Here is a 23,126-nt window from a genome sequence, read left to right on the forward strand (position 1 = left end):
ATTTTGAATTTCAGAGCGATTCATTGAGGCACTTTTTTAAAAAATCGTATGTCAGTTTAATAAAAAAAATTTTGGGGATAAGAGGCTTATATTTTATATTAATCCCTATTTATCCAAGAAATTAAAGGTAAGGAATGTACAGCATGAGGAATGGTGTCTTCGCCAAGAGTCTCTTCGGCAGGGGCTCCTGTTTCGAGCGGATAGCGCAGTGCGCCTGCCGCCCCAAGCAGAAACCCCCACCGAAGGACTCTTCGAAGAAGCCATTCGGAATCGCTGCGCCGAAAGTGGTATCGGAGAAGCAACGTCACTTGCTCTCCATGATCAACAGAGGCTGTTCCTGTCTAAAGACGGACGCCAAGGGCCGCTGGTTTGACGTCCACCGGCACATTATCCTATCGTTGGCGATCTCCCTGAACCGCCCGCCGGATGTAGTTCTCGACTTTCTCTACTCCCTCACCATGCAGAACTTCAGGAAGATCATCGATCCTTATAGCAGCCAACCGGCAAGTCCGTGCAATGTGCCGTTCACAAGCGGGAACATCTGCACCCAGTACATGTCCATCTTCGATACGCGCGGCAATGTGCGGAATCCCTTCCACAAGAACGCGCTGCAGATGCTGATGCGACTGATTCAGACGACGCTGAGGAACGGAGAAAGCCGCCAGCATTCGTCCATCAGGGACTTCTTAGTGTCACCAAACGCTCCTCACGACAGGGACGCGGATAGGGCCAAACGGGCCGGTATAGACAGCTCCTCGGCGGCCCGCCATAATGGTAAGCGACGGCTACGGGAAGCAGATTTCCGGGCCCAGAAGATCCGAAGTATATTGTATCATGAAGTACCCGAAAAGCCATTTGGGATCGATGTTGGAGCTGATTTCTGGAAAGCGGTGGAGCCGAGGACTCTGGAGGACTTCAATATCAATGATTTCAATTTTGATGAACAGCTCGGTGTTCCAGGCAGATTCTCTATCATTCAGGCAGAAGAGCTTACTGCAATGATCGATCTTCTCAATCAAAGGACTCTTTTGACCCGACACCCGAACGATTTGATACAGGCCATCAGAAACCTCAATCTAGAACCCACTCACGTGCCTAAGACCACGGCACATGTTCACAAGACCTATGCCAAAGAAATTTCCAAAAATTACAATGAAGCAATGTCGGCGACGCCCTCTCAGCCAAAATTCAAGGAGCGATTGGCATCTCTCCATCGGGGTACACTGTCGGCTACAGAACGCAAGGCTGCCAACTTGAATTCCTTAAAGATGGCAAAAAAAAGTCATAATCGTCTAAAACAGAATTACCATATGTATCTGGGCGAACAGATTCCGGTGCTTATTCACGAGCCCTACGATCCTCAAAAGCCTTGGACCTGGATGCGACGCCATCCGAAGCAATCGCGTTTGGACACAAGAGTGGGCACCATGGGGCATGTAAATATCGCGCGCTACCACCGGGCCTCCGTCAGGGAGAAGATTGAAAAGTCGCAGGAAACCGCTTCCATACACACGGTGTTCAGTGTCAACGAGGAGGACCCTAAAATGCGCCGTCTCCCAATGTTTGGAGAAAGTTCGCGAAAATCTGCCATCAAGTAACATTTGTTTTGGGTCTTCTTTCTGTCTACCAAACTTAATCTATCCCTATGAATAAAGATACCCGCTTGATCCTCTGAAAAGGATCTCGAATCATAGCATCATGCTTGCCTAATTTCTTTAAAACACCTTTGGCTAAGACCTTCCCATCCCATACATTGGCATTGGAAAATCCGTTTAATGCCACCGCAACTGTGCTTTTAAATCATTTTTGATAATGACACCCGATGGCACCACCAAGTGCTGCCCCTCAAACCAAAAAAAAAAAAATGAAGAAGTCGTTTCGAGGGCGCATCAGGAGTATTATTTTTAGATTGCCACGTCGCCGAGTCGCGCCGTGTTTTGGTGTATTTTTGTGATTTGATTTTTATGACGTGTAGTAATTTGTTGGCTCGTTAAGTTTCTTTAATAGGCCACCCTCTTCCCGCCACGGGGGAGGCTGAGAAGGGATAGATTGGACGCCGTGCGATGCAACCCGTTCGCTGCATATCGAAATGATCTTGCATTTTGGCCGAGGCTCTCTCTCTGGTCAATAAAATCCAAATATTTTTTACGACCAGCAGAAGGGAAATCCAGCCGAAATGTTTTTTATTGCACCAGAAACACTCAATAAAAGCGAATTATTAGTGTTGGATGGGGCTGTTCTTTGTTTTTGTGTGATGGGTTCGGTTTTCCATTCCATATTTCTATTTCATATTTCAGTCCCCGAATCTATTTATTTTTCATTTTGGAGCTTTGGCTTTTGTGGCTCCAGCTCTCCCTATTTTTTTTTTCGGGCGAGGTGTAAATGCATTTTTATTACAAATTTAAAGCCAACAGTTTATAGTTGGGCTTTCTTTTTCAACGATTTGTGTTTGCCTATTTGTGTGGCTATTTGTTGAGCCCTAAATGTAGAGTTTTTGTTTCCTTTTGGATTGTTTTTTAAATGGGTGATGTGTTGTTTATGAATGTGCATATTTATGATGGCTTTTCCATTTGTAATATAAGCCATTTGATTAATTGTTTTGATGGAAAAAGCAAGCTTTTAAATTCTGGAAATTCATGGTCAAGGACCTGGCTTTATCAAACCCTTCAGGCCTTTCAAAAAACCCATCCAAAAACTAAAAAAACATCATCCACTCCTAAACAATGTCCTTAGTTGAATGAGAAGAGTGCTATAAACCATGAGAAGAGTGCTGAAGAACCACTCCCGACACTCCCTGTATCCTGAACGAGTGTGTCGCCTGTCAGACTGTGACATCATAATAGTGTCATTGTCATCAGGCCAATTGCACCAAGGGCACGGCTCAACTTTCGAGCTGCCAAAAAAAGAGCTTCACAAATTCCGGACTCCTCCGGTAAAAAAATCCGGTAAATCAAAAAAAGCACCGCATGACGAACCAGCCCCGAAAGCTAAACAAACAAAAACAATTAGAAACAAGAAAGGAAAGCTAACTTCGGGCGGAGCCGAAGTTTATATACCCTTGCAGTTAAAACTGGATATATATCGCAAACATCGGATATAGTTGGCCGATCCTTATGATTACATCATAATAAAACCAATTAATTACAATAAAAAATCTAAAAAAAAGTCCCAAGCTTCTATCTTCAAAAATACGAAAGTTGATATTTCTACCAAATACCATTTCCGATCGTTCAGTTATATGGCAGCTATAGGATATAGTCGGCCGATCCTAATGAAATTTCGTAGGTCGGGTTAACTGAACAAAAATATAATCTGTAGCAAATTCCAGCTTTCTATCTTCAAAAACACGAAAGTTGGGTCATTTCCGATCGTTCAGTTATATGGCAGCTATAAGATATAGTCGGCCGATCCTTATGAAATTTGGCATGTCGTAATTTGTCGCCAAAAATAGCTCTCATGTTAAATTTAAAGTCTCTAAATTTACAAACACCAAACTTATACCATTTCCGATCAATCAGTTATATGGCAGCTATAGGATATAGTCGGCCGATCCCGGCCATTCCGACTTATATACTGCGTGCAAAGGAAAGAAGGGTGTGTGCAAAGTTTCAAGACGATAGCTTCAAAACTGAGAGACTAGTTCGCGTAGAAACGGACAGACAGACAGACGGACAGACAGACGGACAGACGGACAGACGGACATGCTCATATCAACTCAGGAGGTGATCCTGATCAAGAATATATATACTTTATAGGGTCGGAGATGTCTCCTTCACTGCGTTGCACACTTTTGGACAAAATTATAATACCCTCTGCAAGGGTATAATAAGCACAAAAACTAAACGGAGCCAAAGGATGCGGCATGTGGCATGTGCTCCATATGCCGGGCATACATAAATAAACAATGCAGCGCAGGACAAACAAGGACAACGACAACGACAACATTTCATCAACGCAAACGAGCGAAACGTTTATCAACTGCTCAAATGGCCATTAAACGTGTGTCTGTGTATATGGGCGGTGGTGGGGCAAACAACAGCAACTAGAGCTACGCCCCAAAGCAGCAACAGCAGTGGCAGTAGGATGCCTGCCAGGACTATCTGCCAGGACATTCATCAAACGATAAATTGAGTGAATGACTTCATGATGGCGATGCAAAAGGGGCGCACTTCCTCACTTCCGGTCACTCACCATCAGACACAAGCACACATACATATGTATGTGAGGGGCAATTGGCCATGTTGCAGTTGCAGGGGCGTGGGCGGTGCGTTTACCACGCCTCCTATGGCACCATGGACAGATGGATGGCAATACGGCTGGTGTACAGAATACGCAGAGAAAAAGCCATTTTGAGTGACTGTCTGACTTAAATTGCCATCACATCCTGTTTGCCGGAGGACGACGGCTTGCCAATTGTTTCTCTGATTGGTATTCATCCATGGACTAGCCAGGCACTGCACTAGCCAGGATCTGTTATCCTTTCGCCTCGTTCGTTTTTGGACGATTTTCGCCTGCACTCTTGTCTTCGTCCTTAGGCCACATTCATCATTCGGCGCCGTGACGTGACGTTAGTGTTTTAATAGACTCCACTTGTCTGCCTTGATCACACAGGACCAGAGACCAGAGTCCAGTGCCCAGACTGGCAAGGTCCAGTCTACCCTCTGGACTCACATCCTTGTTGCATTGTTTGTCTACGTGTTGGCAGCCAAGTCTGTCACTTGGTCGTGGGGTTGGAGGTTTTTTATTGCAATCCAGTACGGAATCATTTGCATCTTTATTTGAGTCAGAAGGGTAAGATAAATATCTTACGGCCTAGCAATTGCACTGAAAGAAAAATCAGGACTATATAAAGTGGGTCAGGCTTTGATTCCCACCTTTGTCCACAAAGATTATCAATGATCGATGAATAAACGGAAATATTGGCAACAATCTTGCACTTTTAATGAGCTTACGATCGTGCCCGGAACGATCGATGTCTATTCCATCAAGTGGTAGGATTACGTCCATCCACTTCCTGACACAAATCGCGACGACGGGTTCCTAGCCTGGATTTTAATCGCTACTAATATTAACTAATTGGCATACTTAGCCGGCGATAAGTGCGTCTAGAGTGCTGGTGCTCGAGAGTGTGCGGCAGTGCGCCTCACAAGTTTCCATCAAGATGCGACACGGCCTGAAATTATCTAATGAATTTTCACTTAATCCGAATCAAAAGTGGCGATCAAGATGCGGCATCCGTTTGCATCTGTTGGCATCGTCAGCAAACTTTCAACGCCAAATGAAAAACTCATGCCTCTTGCCACCGGCCTCATGTCGCTTGCCTCTTGCCACGGATTGTCTGGTGTTGTGTCGTTGGTTGTCATAATCCGATCAGCCGGCGAACATGAGGTCCAAGGCCCCAAAAAGATCGCATGGAGCAACGGCTGAGAAGGAGGAGACACCCAAGATCTGATCTCTCTGAGGTACATCACCCTTCTGTCTCCCCCGGAGACGGTGCCGCCTGTGGTGTCTTTTTCGTTGATTTTCATTTCATTCTCGCTAATAATTCGCCTGACAGATATTCAGGCATAATTAGAGATTAATTGTTCTATTCATAATTGGTCTTGGCTTGATATTTTTGGACATTTGGCAGGAAGGCGAAAATTACATCAACGTGGGGTTCTCGGGCTGTCAGGAATTTGCTAAATGCCAAGACGAGAGCGGGGTACCCAACGAAATAACCCAGACTGACAGCAACAGTTGCCCAGGCGGAATCATATTTGAAAAATATGATGGGCAGCAGATAGGTGGCAAGAATAGAACCTCAACTCAATGGGGTAGATCTATAAAAATGTATTCATGTCTGATTGAGTTCTAAAATTATTTCATAAATTTTTTTTAATGGTAATAATAGCTGCAACGTTATTTCATGAATGAATAATAACATTTAGTTCCAGAAAAGTTTAAAATATATAATTTAAAAACGTATACTTGATATTCTCTATTGCAGATTACGTATACGACATGTTGGACATAATAGCTTCTCTAGAAAATATGACAAATCTTGTACCTTGAATATATCTAAAACTTCTCTAAAGGGTATATGACCTTTAAAAACTAATCTTTTACGTATACGACAAGATTGAATAGATATTAAGAATCCGACATGATAACCATATGTACTTTTAAAAAAAAATTCGACTTAAAATGTTCGATTTTTATACAAATTCCAGAAGAAACCAAACAAATTACATCAAACTTTTGAAAATTATCTCTTACTGGAATCTAAAACATGCGTTAAACCTTTCCTTAACAAAAATGTGACAAGATATACTTGTATTCTACCCAATTTTCTTGAATTTCTCTTGTTTTTGGTTTCTGTAATTTGTGTTATTTGCCCATAAAGTTGATGGTTGGCTCGTTTGCTTGACATTCCGCAGGACAAGACCGAAACGGAGGACTAGCAAAGTGAAAGCAGTAGCATATTTTATTTCTCCTAATGACAGCGCGCACAAAATGTATCCAAGGACCAAGGAGTACGGACCAACGACCAAGGACCTAGGGCTCGAACCCCTGCCCAAAGTGGCCAGGCGAAAGAAAGCGCACATAAAATGTGAAATTTATGCTTTGGCTTTCCTTTGTTTTTACTCAAATCGTACATAGATTATACAGAATTATGACGAGCGCGTGTCTATCCATCGAGCAGGACAATGGACCAATGCCTTCTACAGATTGGGGTGGACCCAAACTGACTTGGCTTTTGTTTTTGTTGTTGTTGTTGGTGTTATTGCTGCTGTTGTCGTTATCGTTGTTGTCCTGCACAAATAGTTTTCATAAATTAATTTTATTTCGTTTGCGGAGCCTCGGACGAAAGTGGGAGGGCTGTGGGTCCTTCGTCCTGCGACCAATTTCCAGACAGTTACATATTTCTTTCCTAATTGTCCGACAGTTTCGTTTCGTCTTCTTGCCAAAAATTGACGTAAATTAGAGCACTTTGTGTCGATTTGCAACGATTTGGATCCGAAACTTGTATCGCAAATCCATAAATATTTATATTTATGATGTACAGAATGTTATAAATGGCTGGGAATGTGTGGCATATACAATATTGCGTATTCAGAATGCTGATCACTTTGTCTATGTCAGCATTTTCTTGTATATTGATTGATTAAAAAATACTAAACTTATTTCTATAAATGCTTAAAAAAAGTCTTTCTTTTTAAGATCCTAAATCAAGACACTTTTCATAGCCATTTAATAAAAAACACGATTTTAGTTTTGTTATCCCAATCCCTTTCGGATTAGGCGACAACCATAATCCCTATTTTGTTACCAGTCCGATTTCCATCCAAAAGGATGGCCAGAGGAGCAGCAGACCAACCCAACGAAAGCGTTTCGTTTAAATCCGCAAACTGAAATCGTAAAAATGAATTTTTAATGCCTGCCATGCCGGGGCAGACCAAGGCGATAGATGGAAGGAAATAGATGTGGAGTTTCGGGGCAGATACTACTCTAAAAAGCCCGAAATAGATAAACAGAATGATAGAGAAGGAGGTATGTAGCTATTTGGCTTCGTCCGAGCCAACCATCATTTCAAAATAACGTATCGTAAATTTTCAAGTTAACATCAAAATTGTGAAAATTATGTACAATTCCCGGGCAGAAGCGGGCAACAGCAACGAGGGCAGACCGAGAACATTCATAACCAAATTTATTGCAAATAAGAAAAATGTCCGCCAACCGATAGACGGACAGAGACGAAATGAGGATGGCCAGGATGGTACGAAAACTTCACAGTCACGAGGACGTGGGAGCCGAGCTGTGAACGTAGTAAAAGTGGCCACAGGACAACAACAAGGATGGCTTCCCTTGTCCTGGCTCTTGCTCCTGTGTGTTTTAGTTTCGCCATCCGAATTCCCCAGGCCCCTCTGTGGTCAGCAGAAAATGTAGAAAAATAGATGAGAAGCAAAGCGTAAAAAACATAAATTCCACACACAAAAAAAAAAAATAAGAAGACGACACCACACACAGAAAAACAAGAGGAGCAAAAAAATGATGAAAGACAAACATGCGCCACAAGGATAATGGACAGCCGAGGCGAGCGAGATGGAGAATCGGGGACACTTTTGTGGGTGTTGTGCGCACACAAAACTTTTCTCCACTACAGAGGGGGAGGAGCTGGTGGACACCGGGTGGCTTCCATCAAAACAAACAACGGGGCCAGGCACTTGACGAGCTCCGAGCATCCGAGGAGCCAAAGGATATGCTCCACCTCCCTCTCAGTTGACCCGACCCAAATGGCAATGGAATGTTTCGCCAGTTAAGTTGGCCGGGTTGGTTATTCCAGTAGGGATGGTAACTGGAAAATAAGGAAAGGATTTGTAAAGGATATCTAATATTTTTTTTACAAAAAAATAGCTCACATATGTTGTATTAACTTCCCACCCTTGAAAGACCCATTTCTCCAGAGCCAACTCTTAATTAACATTTGTGCATCTCGTATAACCCACACTGGAACTCGGATGAAATGTCAAAATTAAAAAGCAAATCCTTCAACAACAATACCAGTTAGCTGTCCCCTTCCTCACAAAGCCTTGAATAAAAATGAAGTGTCGTCCGTAATTACATGTGCTACGCCCCCTCCTGCATGGCGAAACAAAGAGACGTCGCCCGAAAATGAATGCCCCTCGAAGTGACAAACACAGGAATTGCTATTTTAGAAACAATCCACAAAAAAAGTGAGTCCAAATTTGTGCAGATTTTTCAGCTGTGTCAAAAAATTGTCAGCACACAGCAAATAGAAGGCTAAACTGCCCTTCCAAAATGCCCCACCACCCATCCACCCACCATCCACCAACCAGCCGGATTTTGGCCCACACCCTCTGGCCATATATTCGGATGTGTCATGGCAAATGTGAGTTACATTCTATTGCAAAAATTTGACACTTGATATTTTGAAAATTGTCTGCCAGAAAACTGAAAAAAAAAGAGAGAACGGGGAAAATCGACCGAAATGGAAATGAAAATGAAATGGAAATGAAAATGGCTTTTGAGTTTGAGGAGCATTGCCATCAAAACATTATACGAATGGCAAACATTTTCGATTTATTTCTAATTAGAGACCACTTTTCGTTAGGCGTTGTCATCGCAGTTGTATGGTAGCTGGTTTTGCCTTTTGGCCGTTTTGTTTAATGAGTTTCAACATTTGCTCGCAGCTGAAATTATTTGGCAGTTGTCATTTTGACAGTTTTTGGCAAAAATTAGAACGGGATACGATGCAAATAATTGAAGTTTGTCGAAATTGAAATGCTCTATAAAGATAAAACTAATATTTATGAGCTTTATATCACTGAAAGTGAGAGAAAAAATATTTGTGAATATTTTATCTAATATTCCCTTTATTATTCAAGGTAGAGTACATTCTGTAGGAATTTTATTCACTTTCTTCAATCTTTCTTCGCTCCTGTCTTTTCAATGGGTTGAAATCATTTTGACAAAAGCGCCGAAAATCTCATTAAACATCTTGTAGCCCATTAAGAGAATTCATTTAGCCAAATTAATTAACTTGTTGTTCTTAGCGACAACAATTACCGACGAGTTAAAAGAACGCTTCCATCATCATAAAATATTTGCCAATGATGCATGGAAATAAATAAAAAAAAAAAAAAATTATAAAAAAAAGACAATATATATACGATTCTGGAATATATGCATCTGAAATGGGAAAGCATTTCGGTTGCTTTATTTTCGGTGGACCTGCCATTAAATCATAATAAAAAATGATAATTGCGATTTTCACCCGACAAGCCGTAAATTAATGCCACGCATGCGAGGGAGACAAGTGTAAGTCGTGATTCAAATTGACGTGTCAACAATTAACATAACTCTTGGCCAAGAAAACCAAATGGATCCAGCAACCAAGAAGTGGCCCCGGCCCACGCATTTGAATTTCCGCATTTGGGATTCGGATTGGGGTTCGGGTTCGAGTTCGCGTCCAACGGCATTCGTCAATATCTCTGTCCTCGCCTTCATAAATTGGACGCCAGTCAGTGGCATCTTGGCATCTCAAAGAATCTCAGCATCCAGCAGCTGCATCATCAACATCATCTTTTTCTGGTTCTTATTTGGATTCGGATTCGGTTCGAAGACATTTCCCGTTGACACCGCGGATTTGCTTCCCCGCCCCCCATTTTCGGTCGTCTTGTGGGTGCGTGGGTGCTTCAGCTTTCCACTGTGTTGTGAAAGATCTTCGCTAAGGAGGAAAATATTTGGAAGATAAATAAACTAATAAATCATTATGTTAAATTGGCATAATATTTATTTTAGTGCCTTGATTTTTTTTTTTCAGCTTTGCTTTAGGAAATTCAAATGGAATGGTAACATGTGTTATGTGGGAAATGCTCTTGGCGTGTTAAGCTGTCAGTCCGTTCAGCTTCTACACAAGCTCCCTAAGATAGACAGCTGACTGTGGTGGATCTCCTGGGATTTCTTACGAAAATAGACCCATAAGTAGTAAAAATATCTAATTATCTATTAAAAAAATAAATATTTAGTGAAATATCCTCCATTATCCACTTGATACTGACATAATTCTGACTTGGAGACTTCCTCCATTCAGAATGAAAAGTGAAAGAAAAACTGCACATTTTATGGGGCAAATTCTGCATATGGAAATGCCAAATTTAATGTTATACTTCAATAAAAACTTCTTGATGGCAGACGGCGGGCAGTTTGGGCCAGCGCCGCCACAGCGGCAACATGTTGCAGGGTGCACTGGCATGTGCAACGTCCGCATTCCTGCATCGAACATTAATTTACAAAATATTAACAACATGAAACAGCAACAAGATGCAACAACAGCGCCAACTTTTTATTAATTGCAACCAAGCGACAAAAAATATTCACAGCAAATAAAGTTGCCCAAGGAGCCGTGGAAACGGCAAGTTGCAACTGCAACAGCCACACCAGAAACATGATCGTGTAGGGGCATGGAGGAACATATGCTAATTTTGCCACAGTCAATGACAAGAGCTTGTCAACTAGAAAGAGCAACCAAGGCAAAAATTAAATTCCCAAAGATCTGGGGGAGCTGGGAGCTGGGAACTGGGAGCGGGGAATAAGAGCCGCTGTCGCCGAGTGGGCCAATAAATAACAAGTGAAAAACAAATGGAAAATATTAAAAACTGACGGATGCCTGAGTTTGTCTCTGTCGCGTGTTGGTTGCCCTGGCATGAGGGGAGGCAAGTTGCATCGGCGGCAGTTGGGGGCCCCAAAGAAAATGGGAAAGGCCATGGTGAAGAAGACAAAATCAAACGACCACAGTGTGTATATAGTTTACTTAAATATTAAGTAAAATAATAAGAATCCATAAGACGGAATTAAGTAAAGAAATAAGAATCTAGTATTCAAATTAATATTTTCATTTAAAATTGTAAAAAAAAAATCATAAGTTTAATAATTAAACGAGTAAAATCCTATTTTCCCGAGACTCAAACAATTAGATCCATTGATTTAAGACCGCATGAAAAAATAATAAACAAAAGAATTAAATAATTATATAATTTAGATAATAATGTAGAAAGAGACAACTCCAAAAAATGTTGAGCAAGAATACAAGAAAAAAGGTCTTTGACATTTTAATATTAAAATTGTAATATTTTTGTATGGAAAAATAATAATAAAAAAAATAATAAAGTAAAAACAAACTATGATAAAAAAATTAAATAAAAATTAATAATTTTATAATAAGACTAATGCTCCAAGCTGCACTGAACTTGTGTGAAATCGAGCTGCTATTTATATAGAAAACTTGATGGGAAATTACCTAATTATGGCACTAATATTGAATCGGTAGATTCAATGGATTCTGGTCACTTTAGGTGTGAATTAAATAAATTTTCATTGCAGTCCAAGCATTCCTTGAACTTTTATTCAATGCGACAAAAAATATGCATTTTTTTAGCCAGAAATGAGGAGTCATGCCCCACTGTTAACACTCTGGCAAACGTTTTTCTTTTCGCTTTCTTCGCAATTAATTTTGCATGCAACTGAGCAAAATAGCGTGAATGGCTTTATTAGTGCAACATCGAACGCCAAGGGAGGAAAGTCTCTAGAGCAGAGATATGAGAGAAAAACTGAGAAAAAAAAGTAGAAAAGTGGGGGAGTGGGGCAGGGTAGGTTCAGGGAACCAGAGAAACCAGAGGCGCCGACGACTCCGACTCCGCGGTCGTGTCGATGTTTGATTGCTGCATATTTGAATGCTGATGAGCCCGCGTTGATGGGCCGTGAAAGGCATTTTACATAATAAAACGAACATAAACAGATCGGCCCAGGCCCATCGGACGACTACAGATTGCTCATATGTATATGGCGGAGAGAAAATTTGAATAAATATCCCAATTGCTGTAAATCACAATCAAGCCAATCGAATCGGCTGAGCGAGACACCCACTATTTATAAAATATCTCTCGACGAGTTGTCGCCGCCGTTTGTCGATTGTCGTCTTCAGCCTTAGATTTCGTCACTGGGTCTGTGCTCTTCTGCTCTGGGTCCGAAATAAAACCGAAAAACTTAACATATTTATTGCCGCCAGTCTGTCATAAATTTGTTTTATAGAAGGCAGCATTATCAAATTGACCGAAAAACATTTCATTATGGGAAAGAAAGCAGAAAGACAAACTAGAAAACCGAGTCTCTAACACTATCTATACACAAATGGCTTCGGCAATTAGTTATAGTTTCTATAGCTGTATCATAGAGATCTATATCTTTGAGATGGATTGGATGAGTGTGGGCCAGGGCAGGCAGATGCAAAAGATCTCTGACATTGTCGTCACCATCAAGTGTTTAAGCTTTTCGATTGCCGCTCTGGGATTTCCACCGCTTTTCGTACACTCCCCCTGTCATAGGTTGCTCGATCCATAAATAATCGCCAAAAATAAATGCGACGACACAATTTTTGTCGAAATTAAAACAACTCATAAATCGAGATATAAGATCGTATAAAATGGCATTGCGTTGAAAATTCATCAAAATGCTGAAAATGTCTTGTGAAATGTTTCTAAAAATGTACAAATTCCTCTCCTTGAGTATTTTGATGGCCGGGCTTTTGAATTTCTTTTGACTTGATCTCTTGTAACTCTATATGGTCCGTCATACGATGCCGCCAAACTGTCCAGCCAATTATCAAATTAATTAGCTAAGCCTATCTTAGAGTCAGTCAAGTCTGGTACGAGCTCCTAATTGCAATTGCAACAGTGCAGCTTTGCCGGTGAATCTTCAACCTGGAAGTGGCATCAAATCAAGTGTATAAAATGATTGGAAAGAAAAATCATTTGACGGTGTAGCAAGAGATGAGGATCTGAAGAACCGGGGCTCTGAGCTCCATCAAAAGTGCAATCGAAGCGACAGCAACTAGCGATCTCACGATTCATAATCACGCATCACGGCCAGAGCGACAAAACCTGACAACTTGAGCTGCTAATGAATGATTGATGTGTGTGGCGATTGCAAAAAGAGAGATGCATATAGAAGTAAATTGGAATGGGAAAAAACTTAAAAAAAATAAGGTAATTATTTTAAGCAAGATTTTATGGAAAATGTATAAAAAATAGGTACCACATTGACTTGGTAAAAGAAAGCTATGAAACACAAGCTAAGAATATTTCTAAAAAGATAAACTCCCCTTTTTTCCAAGTGCATAAAAGCGCAAGATTGTGCAATTTGTTGACCTTGCATTTGCATTAATCATCATTGATTGATCACTGGACCTGACTAAGTACAGACTTCGCCGGAGAGACGAAGCTTTTGCGGTAGCTGTTCGGACAAGAATTTGATATCAGTCGTTCGACTTGACTGGCTGAGTGAATAGCCGGGTGACTAATTAGCACGACGAGAGGGAATCCAGAATATATATAGCAAATATAGTTGGATATCCCGCATCCAGAATGCCATCGCATACAGCATACAGCATCCGATCCGCCTTGATTGATGGCACCGCGAAATTCAAGAACACAGCTGCTGTCAAGTCATCGCGAAAAGGATTAGTTCGGTGCGAGGCCGATGGGATGCGGATGCTGATGCTGAGACTGATGTTGGAGTTGTGGCTGTTGCTGATGCGATCAAATGGTGCCGACACATCAGCTTCCAGTATAAAGTTGACACTGCAAAGTTCTCGCTGCGGGCTTGATGGATCAGATCAGGGGTCTCAGGAATGGACTGGACCCAACTCCAAAGCATATTCCATCAGCTGTCACAAAATATGTCACTGTCAGTCCAGATGAGATTTGCGCAGAATTCTGCGCCTCTTTTGGGATCTCTTTGGAGGCCGGAAAGCCTGCAGTTTCTTCTTAGAGTTTTTTTTTGGGGCGAAATTTGCCTGCTGCTCCTCATCGTTCCTGGATCTGTTCTGTTTTTCGGGGAGATTGACAAGGGAACGCTGCTAATCCAATTTAATTTGAATGTCAGTTCGTCTGGAAGACAAGAGTCGACTCCAGTTGAGTTGATCCGGGACTCCAGCCGGAGATGAAGATTCATGGGTATTAAGGAACTTCTTCTTCATCATCCGATTTGCCTTTCACTCTTACTACTAATTTTATTGTTTTTGTTGCTCTTTGGTTATATTGCCTCTGTGGCGGCATTTCAAATTTGTTTCCCAGACACATGTTCGACTTAATTTGGTTCACTGGCTATTTTTTTTTACCTTTGCCCAAAACCAAAAATCTGAAAAGGTCCGAAAACAAAATGCACACATTCAAGCTCAACAGAAGCTAAAGAAAATTTAAGTTGTATGAAATTCGATATGATTTGGATTAGCACGGTAGTTTGTTTGGGTTTATAAGTCCATTCTATTCGATTGCGATTCGGTAGTCGGAAACTTAGGAGCTCGAAATTCAATCAGCAAATAAGAGGATCCAAGTAGAAAACTGGGAACTGACAAATATGAAGAACTATTTGACATTCTTAAGATATAAATATTATAATTAAAATTGTAAAACCTTGTTCTCTAAATATCTGCCTTGTTCCCCAATTGGTTGGATTTTGGCAACGACTTTTCCTTGTTAGCCCGAAACCTCACTACCAACTCTTCTAAAGTGCAAAGATTTATCTTTGGTCTGGCCATTGTATACTTTGGATGATCTTTTCGTGTGTATCTCATGCCCATGCATTGTTCCATCATTTCGGTAACCCTTTCGGATTGTCCATCCATAATATTGATGCTCTCCCCCGGCATTGTTGTTCTCTGTGACATTTTTGGCGAGCCATTCCCTTCGAACTTGGGATGCTGTTCGCCTACCTCCTGTTCTGGGAGTAGGTGCCTTTATTTATGTTTATGGCTTATGAGACACGACGACACTGCATTGCATTAGCTGGATCTGGATCTGGTGCTCAAGTCCAGAGCAAAAATCTGAAACCACGTCCTTGTGCCTGCTCCAGATGCCATTGGCAAAAAGGAGAAAAATAATGGCGCACAATGTGATTTTTGCGTTGACATTTTGGAATTTGCTAAGCGCGCGTTTTCATGTCTCATCAGCTTGTTAGGGAGTTGCAAAATGTTAAGGCTTTCTATAGAGAAGATCATATATGTAATCATATACTACGATATTTAAACTAAGAAATTTAAAATAATAAACAGCAACACCTTGGAACTAGAGGTATATCTTAAGGCATTCAAAGGTATAAGAAAACTGTTTCATTTCCTAACTAAAATTTATTAATTATTTCAAAAGTTAGGAGCATCAAAATCACGAGACCATCACTATTAAAAACCCTGAGTAATCCGATCGATTGAGACCAAATAAAACGAGTAAAGACCAAAGGGGAGCAGAAGGCCAAGAGGTAGCAAGAGAGATGTCCATCGCAATTGCCTGGTGGTAACTGAGTTAGTAGCTGCTCCTCTGGCTGGAGCATCCAGCATCCTCATCGACGAGGATGAGAGGCCAGAGATGAGACCTGGCGACTGAGGATGTGGACGAGGATGAGGATTGGAAGCCAGTCGAGCCTGCTGTTCCTCGCACGCGTGCGCATTTAACGAAATTTATTGGAGTCTTTGCTCTGGAATTTTGGGCTTGTGTTCTCTGTCTGTCTGTCACTCGATGGCTGGCTTCTTGGCCTGTTTGGCTGGCTCGTTTGGCCAAAAGAGCATACCCATGAAGTCATGAAGAGCAATGGAGCTGGGGAGCTGTGGAGCTTCCATTGTTGTTACCATTGGCTCGTTTGATGCGATCGATTCTCGAAGAAAACGCATTGCTAGCTTTTTTTGCTGCCTTGGCCTCTACACTGGCACGGCTGTCAGCGACTCAGGTACCTGGTTTTTTAAATATTTTATCAGTGGCTTGGAGTTTGGCGGAAAACGCTGATAAAGATCGCGCCATTTTTTGCCTCACAGCCAACCCGAGGTAATGAGTTTGTTTCACAGCCACTGGCCACAAAAAGAAAGAGCCCACAAAAAACTGCAAAGGAATTGTCAGCCGAGTCATGTGACAATGTGATTAGTGGCGCTGAAGAAAGGAATTTGCTTAGCGATTGGGCCTCAAGGTACTTAAATTTGAACAATATTATAAAGGAAGAAAGAACTCTTTGCTGATGACATGGCTATATTATGGTACTTAAAGTCTTCTACAATTTAGAAATATGTACTTTCAAATATCCCCGATTCTTTGTTCTTGATTAGGCTTTTATTAGACGACATCGTCGATTTGGTTAAGCAGCTTCACTTCTTCCACAGGCATGTCCACGGAGACAGTGGCTATTTGATGGCCCGGCACCATGACTTTCCCCACGGATATCGGCTTCTCAGCCTCGGAGACATAGGTGCCGCAATGGGAGAGCACCAGGTTCTGGTCGTGATCCGTACAGCTGAAGATCCCGATCAGGATGAGTTTGTTGTGGAGCACCACCCGTATCTTGCGGCCCAGCCACTTCTTGAGGCACTCCCGACCCCGGGTTAGAGGGCTCCTGTCATCGTTGTCATCCTTGGTGAGAACACTCGGCCTGAACCTGGGGGCACTGCTAGATGGAATGGACCCTTCGGGTTGGCTAGCCATGGAGCTGATCGAGTGATGAACTTATTAATTTGCCGAGTATCAAATAGTTCTGAGATTGCCTTTTCTCGGCCTGCTTTATGGTAATTCCCTACACAGCCCTGTAATCCCCATTTAGGGGGGACGGGCATCTCACGGATATCGGCCTGCTGTATCTGCCGCTGGACAATGCACAAAGCGCAAGAAAAAGTGTCGCCATCCATTTTGGACTTGTAAAAGTCGCTCCTCGGACCCTCGGACCTCATGCAACACGAATGCTTATACACATGCTGTCCCGGGCCGTGTCCCTGTCCGTCCTTTGATGGCCAAAACAAACTGAAAGCCGGCACAAGCCTCCAGTCGTCTGCGCAACAGTTCAAAGTTTTGAGGGCCCGCTGCCAGTGCCACTGCCACTGCCAATCGGTATCTCTGGTAGCCAAGAAACAAAACCAAACCAAACCAGCCCAGACCAAAAATTCAGCCAGGACCGAGGCAGTTCTCCAATCTCCAGCTTCAACTCCAACTGCCATGAAAACGAAGACGACGACGAGGACGACGATGAGATCTCTGATCTCTCTCGAAAAAGCTGCAACTTTTTGCTGCCGTCCGACTGTTTTGCCTACACTTCGAGGCCATCAGCGGAGCGTTGAACAAAAAGCGTTCGGCGGAGATCAAATTGGATTTACATTGCTGACTTCTACCGATATCGATTTGTAGGGTAGTACGGAATTTAGGGGTCTCATGTCTGGATTACAAGACTGTAACGCTTTTTCCTAAAAATATGTTGCAAATAATAGAGGATATTCTTGGGGGTGATAGGTCTTGTATTATTCAAATAATGGGAGTTATATTTAATTAATGTTTTGATTTATATATTTATTTTCTTAAGTCTTAACATTGTATTGGATGGCCTAAAAAAAGGTACTATATAAGATAAATTATCTCTAGAAAAGAGTATTTAAAAGTCAGAACAATCTATATAATCTACCTTCACTTCTGTCTGAGGCAACAACAGCTCCCGACACTGGCGATCGATCGCATTTGATATATTTGCTCCTCGAGCTCCTCTCGGAGCTCCTCTTGCCAACTGCACTTTTGGATGTGGTGGCAATGGCGTCCTCTGGCACATCCACATCGAGATTCACAACCACATCCATGTCGTCTCCAGTCAGACTTTGCTTTGTTGTCCATCCGCTGGCAATTGTTGTTGCAACAGCAGCAGCAAATGCAACTGCAACAGTTGCAGCAATTGCCGCTGCATCGCTACACCTTCGCAAAAGTCGACGGTCGGCGATCATCGCCTGTGCCCCGGACTCTTCGCAGTGTTTATGTCGTTTATGTGAAATATCAGCTGCTCATGTTGAGAATGTTTTTGGTGCCTTGTTTCTTCTGCCACTTTTTGTGGCCACTTGTGGCAACGCTGCTACTCTGCTGCAGAATGTTGCATGTGTTGGTTGCTGCTGGCTTTTGCATGCGGTTTAGTCAGCGTTTTGTTTATTGCATTGCCAGCCATTGGTCAGCGATTGGCTGCCACCGCCACTGCCACATGCCGCATGCCGCTTGAATTTCAAATCTTTGCACAGCGATCGCCAAGCAGCCATAAAGTAAATTATTGCAACAACAACACCATCGAAATTATATAGGGGGAGAATCCAACAATTTTTTATGCATACATTTGCACTACATTCTGGGTTTTTTTCACTCCATAAAAATATAGATATACACTCCAGAGGCAACAGTGTAGGATTTGGTAGATTGAAATTGATTGAGTGCTGGTTTGGCCTGTTTTGGGAAGAGTTTTCTTGAATATCCATGGAAGTCCTTACCCTCAAGATCCCTACGCAAATGACTGTAAATCCTTGTCAACAAAACGCCTCCTCCTGGCAAATAAACAATGAATCCCAAACTAATTGCAGCCATGAAGTGACACTTCCCGAAACCTTTCTAACTACCTGCCACTACTTTCGCCAGGCTTCTGGTATAAGCCAAGTAATCCGCACTAATCCATCAGCAACGGACGTCGTAATGTTGGCAAATGCGATTTTCCCGGCAACTGGATCGGTGTCCAAATATTTTCCCGCCGACAACCCGCCGAGAAACGTGTGTTGGCATAACAGTTGCACATTTGCATCCCGTATCCGATGGGCAACAATAGCCCAGAGCCAAGTCTGCCCTGAGGACACTGCCCTGATTTATGGCCTGCAGAATTTCACTTTCGATGCAGTTGCAGTCCATCAAAAAGGGATCGGGCCGTCACACTGCCACACGGGTTTTAGGACCAGTTCTATAGCCCTTCCTCTGGTGATTTCTGGGTTAGTCTTTCCGCTTTCCCCTCGTAAATCACTCAAGCGCTAATTCTCCAGCTTGACGTAGCCCGTCAAGACAATAGAACGTCAGTCTGAAAGGCTACCGAAGTGAAAGTGAACTCCTCTAAGCCGAGACGAATTTCTTGAAACTCTATTGTTGGTTTTCGGAGGTAATTAGAATTGTTTTGGATCTTTTTTTGTAGCTGAGGGATATATTTAAGAGAGGGCCTAACTATAAAAATATTTCGTCAATCAAGGGATATATACTTCCTTAAACTAAAACCATATTTTTCGGAAATGTTTTCCACCCACTTTTCCACCTGTTGTTACCTTTGTATTTCGTTTCACAGGTTTTTTGTTTGTTTTTGATTTTGTTTTATGTCTTAAATATTTTTGACAAACAATCGCCGGCGGTTAATTTTAATTGGATTCTGACAAAACACCGACTACAAAAACAATATCAACAAAAATGAGCGGCAGGAATCGCGCCGCCAACCAACCAACCAACCAAACAACCATCCAGCATCAAAACCACCAACAACAGGAGCCACGAATATTCAAAAACAAAAACAAAATCCTTTTAATAAAATTAAACATCAAACATGGCGAGCAATTTTTTGTCGTATTACGCTGACAGGAGCAGGATTTAAATTAAAAACACGCCAAGTCCACAGCAGCACCACCAGCCGCAGCAGAGGTGAAGATCAAAAGGCATCAAAATTTGTTGTATGCCAAGAGGCAGAGGTAAATCCCCGTCAAGCCGCCCAGTCTTGCCACCCACCTTGCCACACGCCGCCTCCCGTGGCAGTAAAAAGACGAAAAAAAAAGAAAAGCCAGCTCCCGCCGAAAAACTTTTACCAACATCGACGGCGGCGAAACGGAAACGGAAATCGACGCGCAAAAGGTTGCAGGTGTCATGTGACAAGGTCGGGAGGCTGGGCCGGCCAGGGGCCGGGGGGGAATGGGTGGTGGGCGGCTGCCACGCGCACGATTTCGCGCAGCTTTCGGTGGCAAGCAGTCGGTGGGTCAGCTGGGGGGGATTTCCTGGCAATTGATTAAGCGTGCGTTAAAAACGCATCCCGCGAGAAAAAAAAAGCAAAAAATCAAATCAAAGTGTTGAAGCGGTTAAGAAGCTGAGTGGCACGGGGGCGTTTGGGGCGAGAACGGGTTAAGGGTTGCTCGACGACCTGCAGGTGAACGGGGTTAATTTGTTGCGTCTCCGGGCATATGGCTGACTCTGTTACTCTCACTCTCGTCGGCAGTCTTCTCCCAGGAATTAGTCCCCAAGGCTTAAAACAGAAATCATTAAAAAAGTTCAACGAGTTGTCTGGCCTTAAATTAAGGACAAAGAAAGCGCGGGCGGGAAAGGACGTGGCGGCAACGGCCTTTCGCGGAAAGAGAAAATACAAAAACAATTGAACCGAAATGCCAGAGGCGCCGGCAGGTGGGGTTCTTGGTACTAAGGGCGCCTTTTAAGTGACAGCATTGCCATAATTTTAAATCGCGAGCTCTTTCGGGTATCGAGGCCAGGAGGCGAGCTGAGACGGTAAGAAAGAAAGACTGAAAAGTATCGGCAAATGTCAGGAGGTGTAGTACATAGGCTCCCCCATCGGTGTGAGTGAATGGGTGTTGGGTGGTGCTTTTGCCCATCCTTGGGGGTTGGCATAAGAGAACTATTAAAGTGTTTTATGGTGGCCGAGACAAGGCGAACGCTAAAACCCGACTGGGGGAGAAATAAATGGCAACAGGACCAACGCTCCTGGACGAACGTAGCCAACAAGATTTAGAGGTTTTCCCGGGCATTTCTTTTATTTTTTTTCTTGTTTTTTTCGGGGGGGTTCTTTATCTGTGAGGTGTGCCCAAGTCAGACTTAAGACTGATGAGTGGGTGGAGGGATTGCAATACTTCGTTGCAACTTCAAGATACAAAATTTCGAGTGCTTATGAAAGCCGGTGGGGGCGCCGGCAAACACGCTTGATAGGTTTAAGATGGACTTGCTGTTTAAAAGATTGTAGACTCGAACATTTTCGATAAGGTACAGCAGACATTTGGCAAATAAATCCACATAGTGATAAGGACTTTAAGGTCTTGTATTTAAGAAATAATTATTTAAAATGATTTTAGTTCTTGGATCTCAGTTATATGCTGATCCTGATGCATAACTCATTGTCAGATGTAATAATTTATACGACTATCCCCAGCGTTGATCTTCTAATGTAAACCCTCTTGGAAATTTTTACTCCTCCAGTGGGCTGGAGGCTAATTCATTCTCGAGGCTTTCTCCGCCTTGGGTTCATTCATTTTGGGAGCAACATTTCCGAAACATTTAACAAGAGAACCTGAGCGACTTGGAATTGCAGTGCCCAACAAAAATAAAGAAGAATACCCCGGCCGTTGGGCCGTTGGGTCGTAGGAGAGGCAACAACAAAAGTGTCGCTGCTCATTTAACCCCAAACTCTGGGTGGCTCAGTCTGGAAAGTAGTCGTCCGTAGTCACCCAAGCCGAGTAACCCAAGCCAGCGAACCGCATTGAAAAGTACCTTCAGCTCAATAATTTAACGGATTTTGGCCAGAGGCAAGGAGTGTCTAATGGGCGGGCGGTTGGGATGGTTAAAGTGGGGGTGGGAGTGAAGTGGGTCCCTCCTTGGCACAATGAGAACATTTTTGGGAAAACATTAACATTAGCCTAAAATATTGTCCCATAATTTGCCGCGAGCACTGTTGATGGTGACAATGCCGGGTCCAAATTCATGGAGAGTGGGTGGCTTGGTGGCATGGTGGCATGGTGAAATATTTCAGCGCCAGCAAATGAAGCCACTTGCCAGTTGTGGAGATGTGGAGGGTGGATGTTTTTGGCGACAATTTTAAAATGCCAAACGGCGGCAAGCGGGCGTTTATCAAGCTGAACGACAACATTTGAAGCAGCAACCCTCGGAGCGTTCAGTGGGCCCATCACTCAAGTCGCAAAATTAGGCAATTAAAAATATGCCGAAGGCGCTCTCGAGCAAATGAATGGTTCCACAGAGGCAGGCGGGAAGGAGGGACCAGATCCTGGGCAGGATGTAGACACACACAGCATCGTTTGGCATTAGAGATAGCTTACTGACGGGGATTGTTTGGCAAGAGGAGCTACTTTGGGATATGAATCATCAGCTCAAGCAGAAGCGGCTGCTCCTTGTGATATGAAAATTGGCAACATCTGAGTCAGCTGAGAATGTGCTTTTTTTTTGGCATAGTTTAGTATAATTATATATATTCCTTTAATAATATTTCCCTTTTTAAAAACCTTCCTGAATAAACCAAAACTCTTCTATGTATATTGGAGTAAGCATGATGATCCTTGTAATGTCGCAAAAAAAAGCCCTTTTCTTAAATCAAACTTTGTCCTCCACAACATCCAATTTAAGGCCGAGACCGGGCCCGGGATAGGGCCATCTAATATGCAATTTGGTTAAGAACAAAGCACAAAACTTTGATATTGAGGCATTTTTGCCTGAATCAACAAACCTCAAGAAGCCGTCAAGAAGCGGCGACAACGTCATCTTGCGTTGACTGCCTGCCTGCCTAGCTCTGGCAAAGCGTCAAGTCAACGGAATGGGCCATTGAAACTAATGGGGTTTAGTTTTGTGGGGGTCGTCAAGACCCTGGCCACACCCAGGACACCCACAACGAGGAGCGGACGAGGGCGGCGGGGAGGAGCGGATGGCAGATTCTACTCCGACCCTCGGCAATCCTTTTTGTATGCTAGCCCATCGTAGCCAAGAAGACGATTCTAAATTTTCGGCTGCTCAGTCAGCTCGCTTCTGTCCTGTCTTGGTTCG

The 23,126-nt window shown here is 42.9% G+C and overlaps 2 protein-coding genes across 2 annotated transcripts; one reads left to right on the top strand and one right to left on the bottom strand.

The window, feature by feature from the left end:
- Positions 1–134: 134 nt before the first annotated feature.
- LOC108124330 (uncharacterized) lies at positions 135–1,667 on the top strand. The gene has a single exon (XM_017239944.3). It carries the CDS (start codon positions 135–137, stop codon positions 1,596–1,598), a length of 1,464 nt encoding a protein of 487 aa, XP_017095433.2. The 3' UTR covers positions 1,599–1,667.
- A 14,991-nt stretch (positions 1,668–16,658) lies between these two features.
- LOC138925734 (uncharacterized) lies at positions 16,659–18,157 on the bottom strand. The gene is made up of 2 exons (XM_070276902.1): positions 18,024–18,157; positions 16,659–17,028 (listed from the first exon to the last, which is right to left on the bottom strand). The coding sequence occupies exons 1-2, from the start codon at positions 18,155–18,157 to the stop codon at positions 16,659–16,661; spliced, it is 504 nt and encodes a 167-aa protein (XP_070133003.1).
- Positions 18,158–23,126: the final 4,969 nt, after the last annotated feature.

The sequence above is a fragment of the Drosophila bipectinata genome, chromosome 2L (genome assembly GCF_030179905.1).
Source record: "Drosophila bipectinata strain 14024-0381.07 chromosome 2L, DbipHiC1v2, whole genome shotgun sequence".
Lineage (NCBI taxonomy): Eukaryota > Metazoa > Arthropoda > Insecta > Diptera > Drosophilidae > Drosophila > Drosophila bipectinata.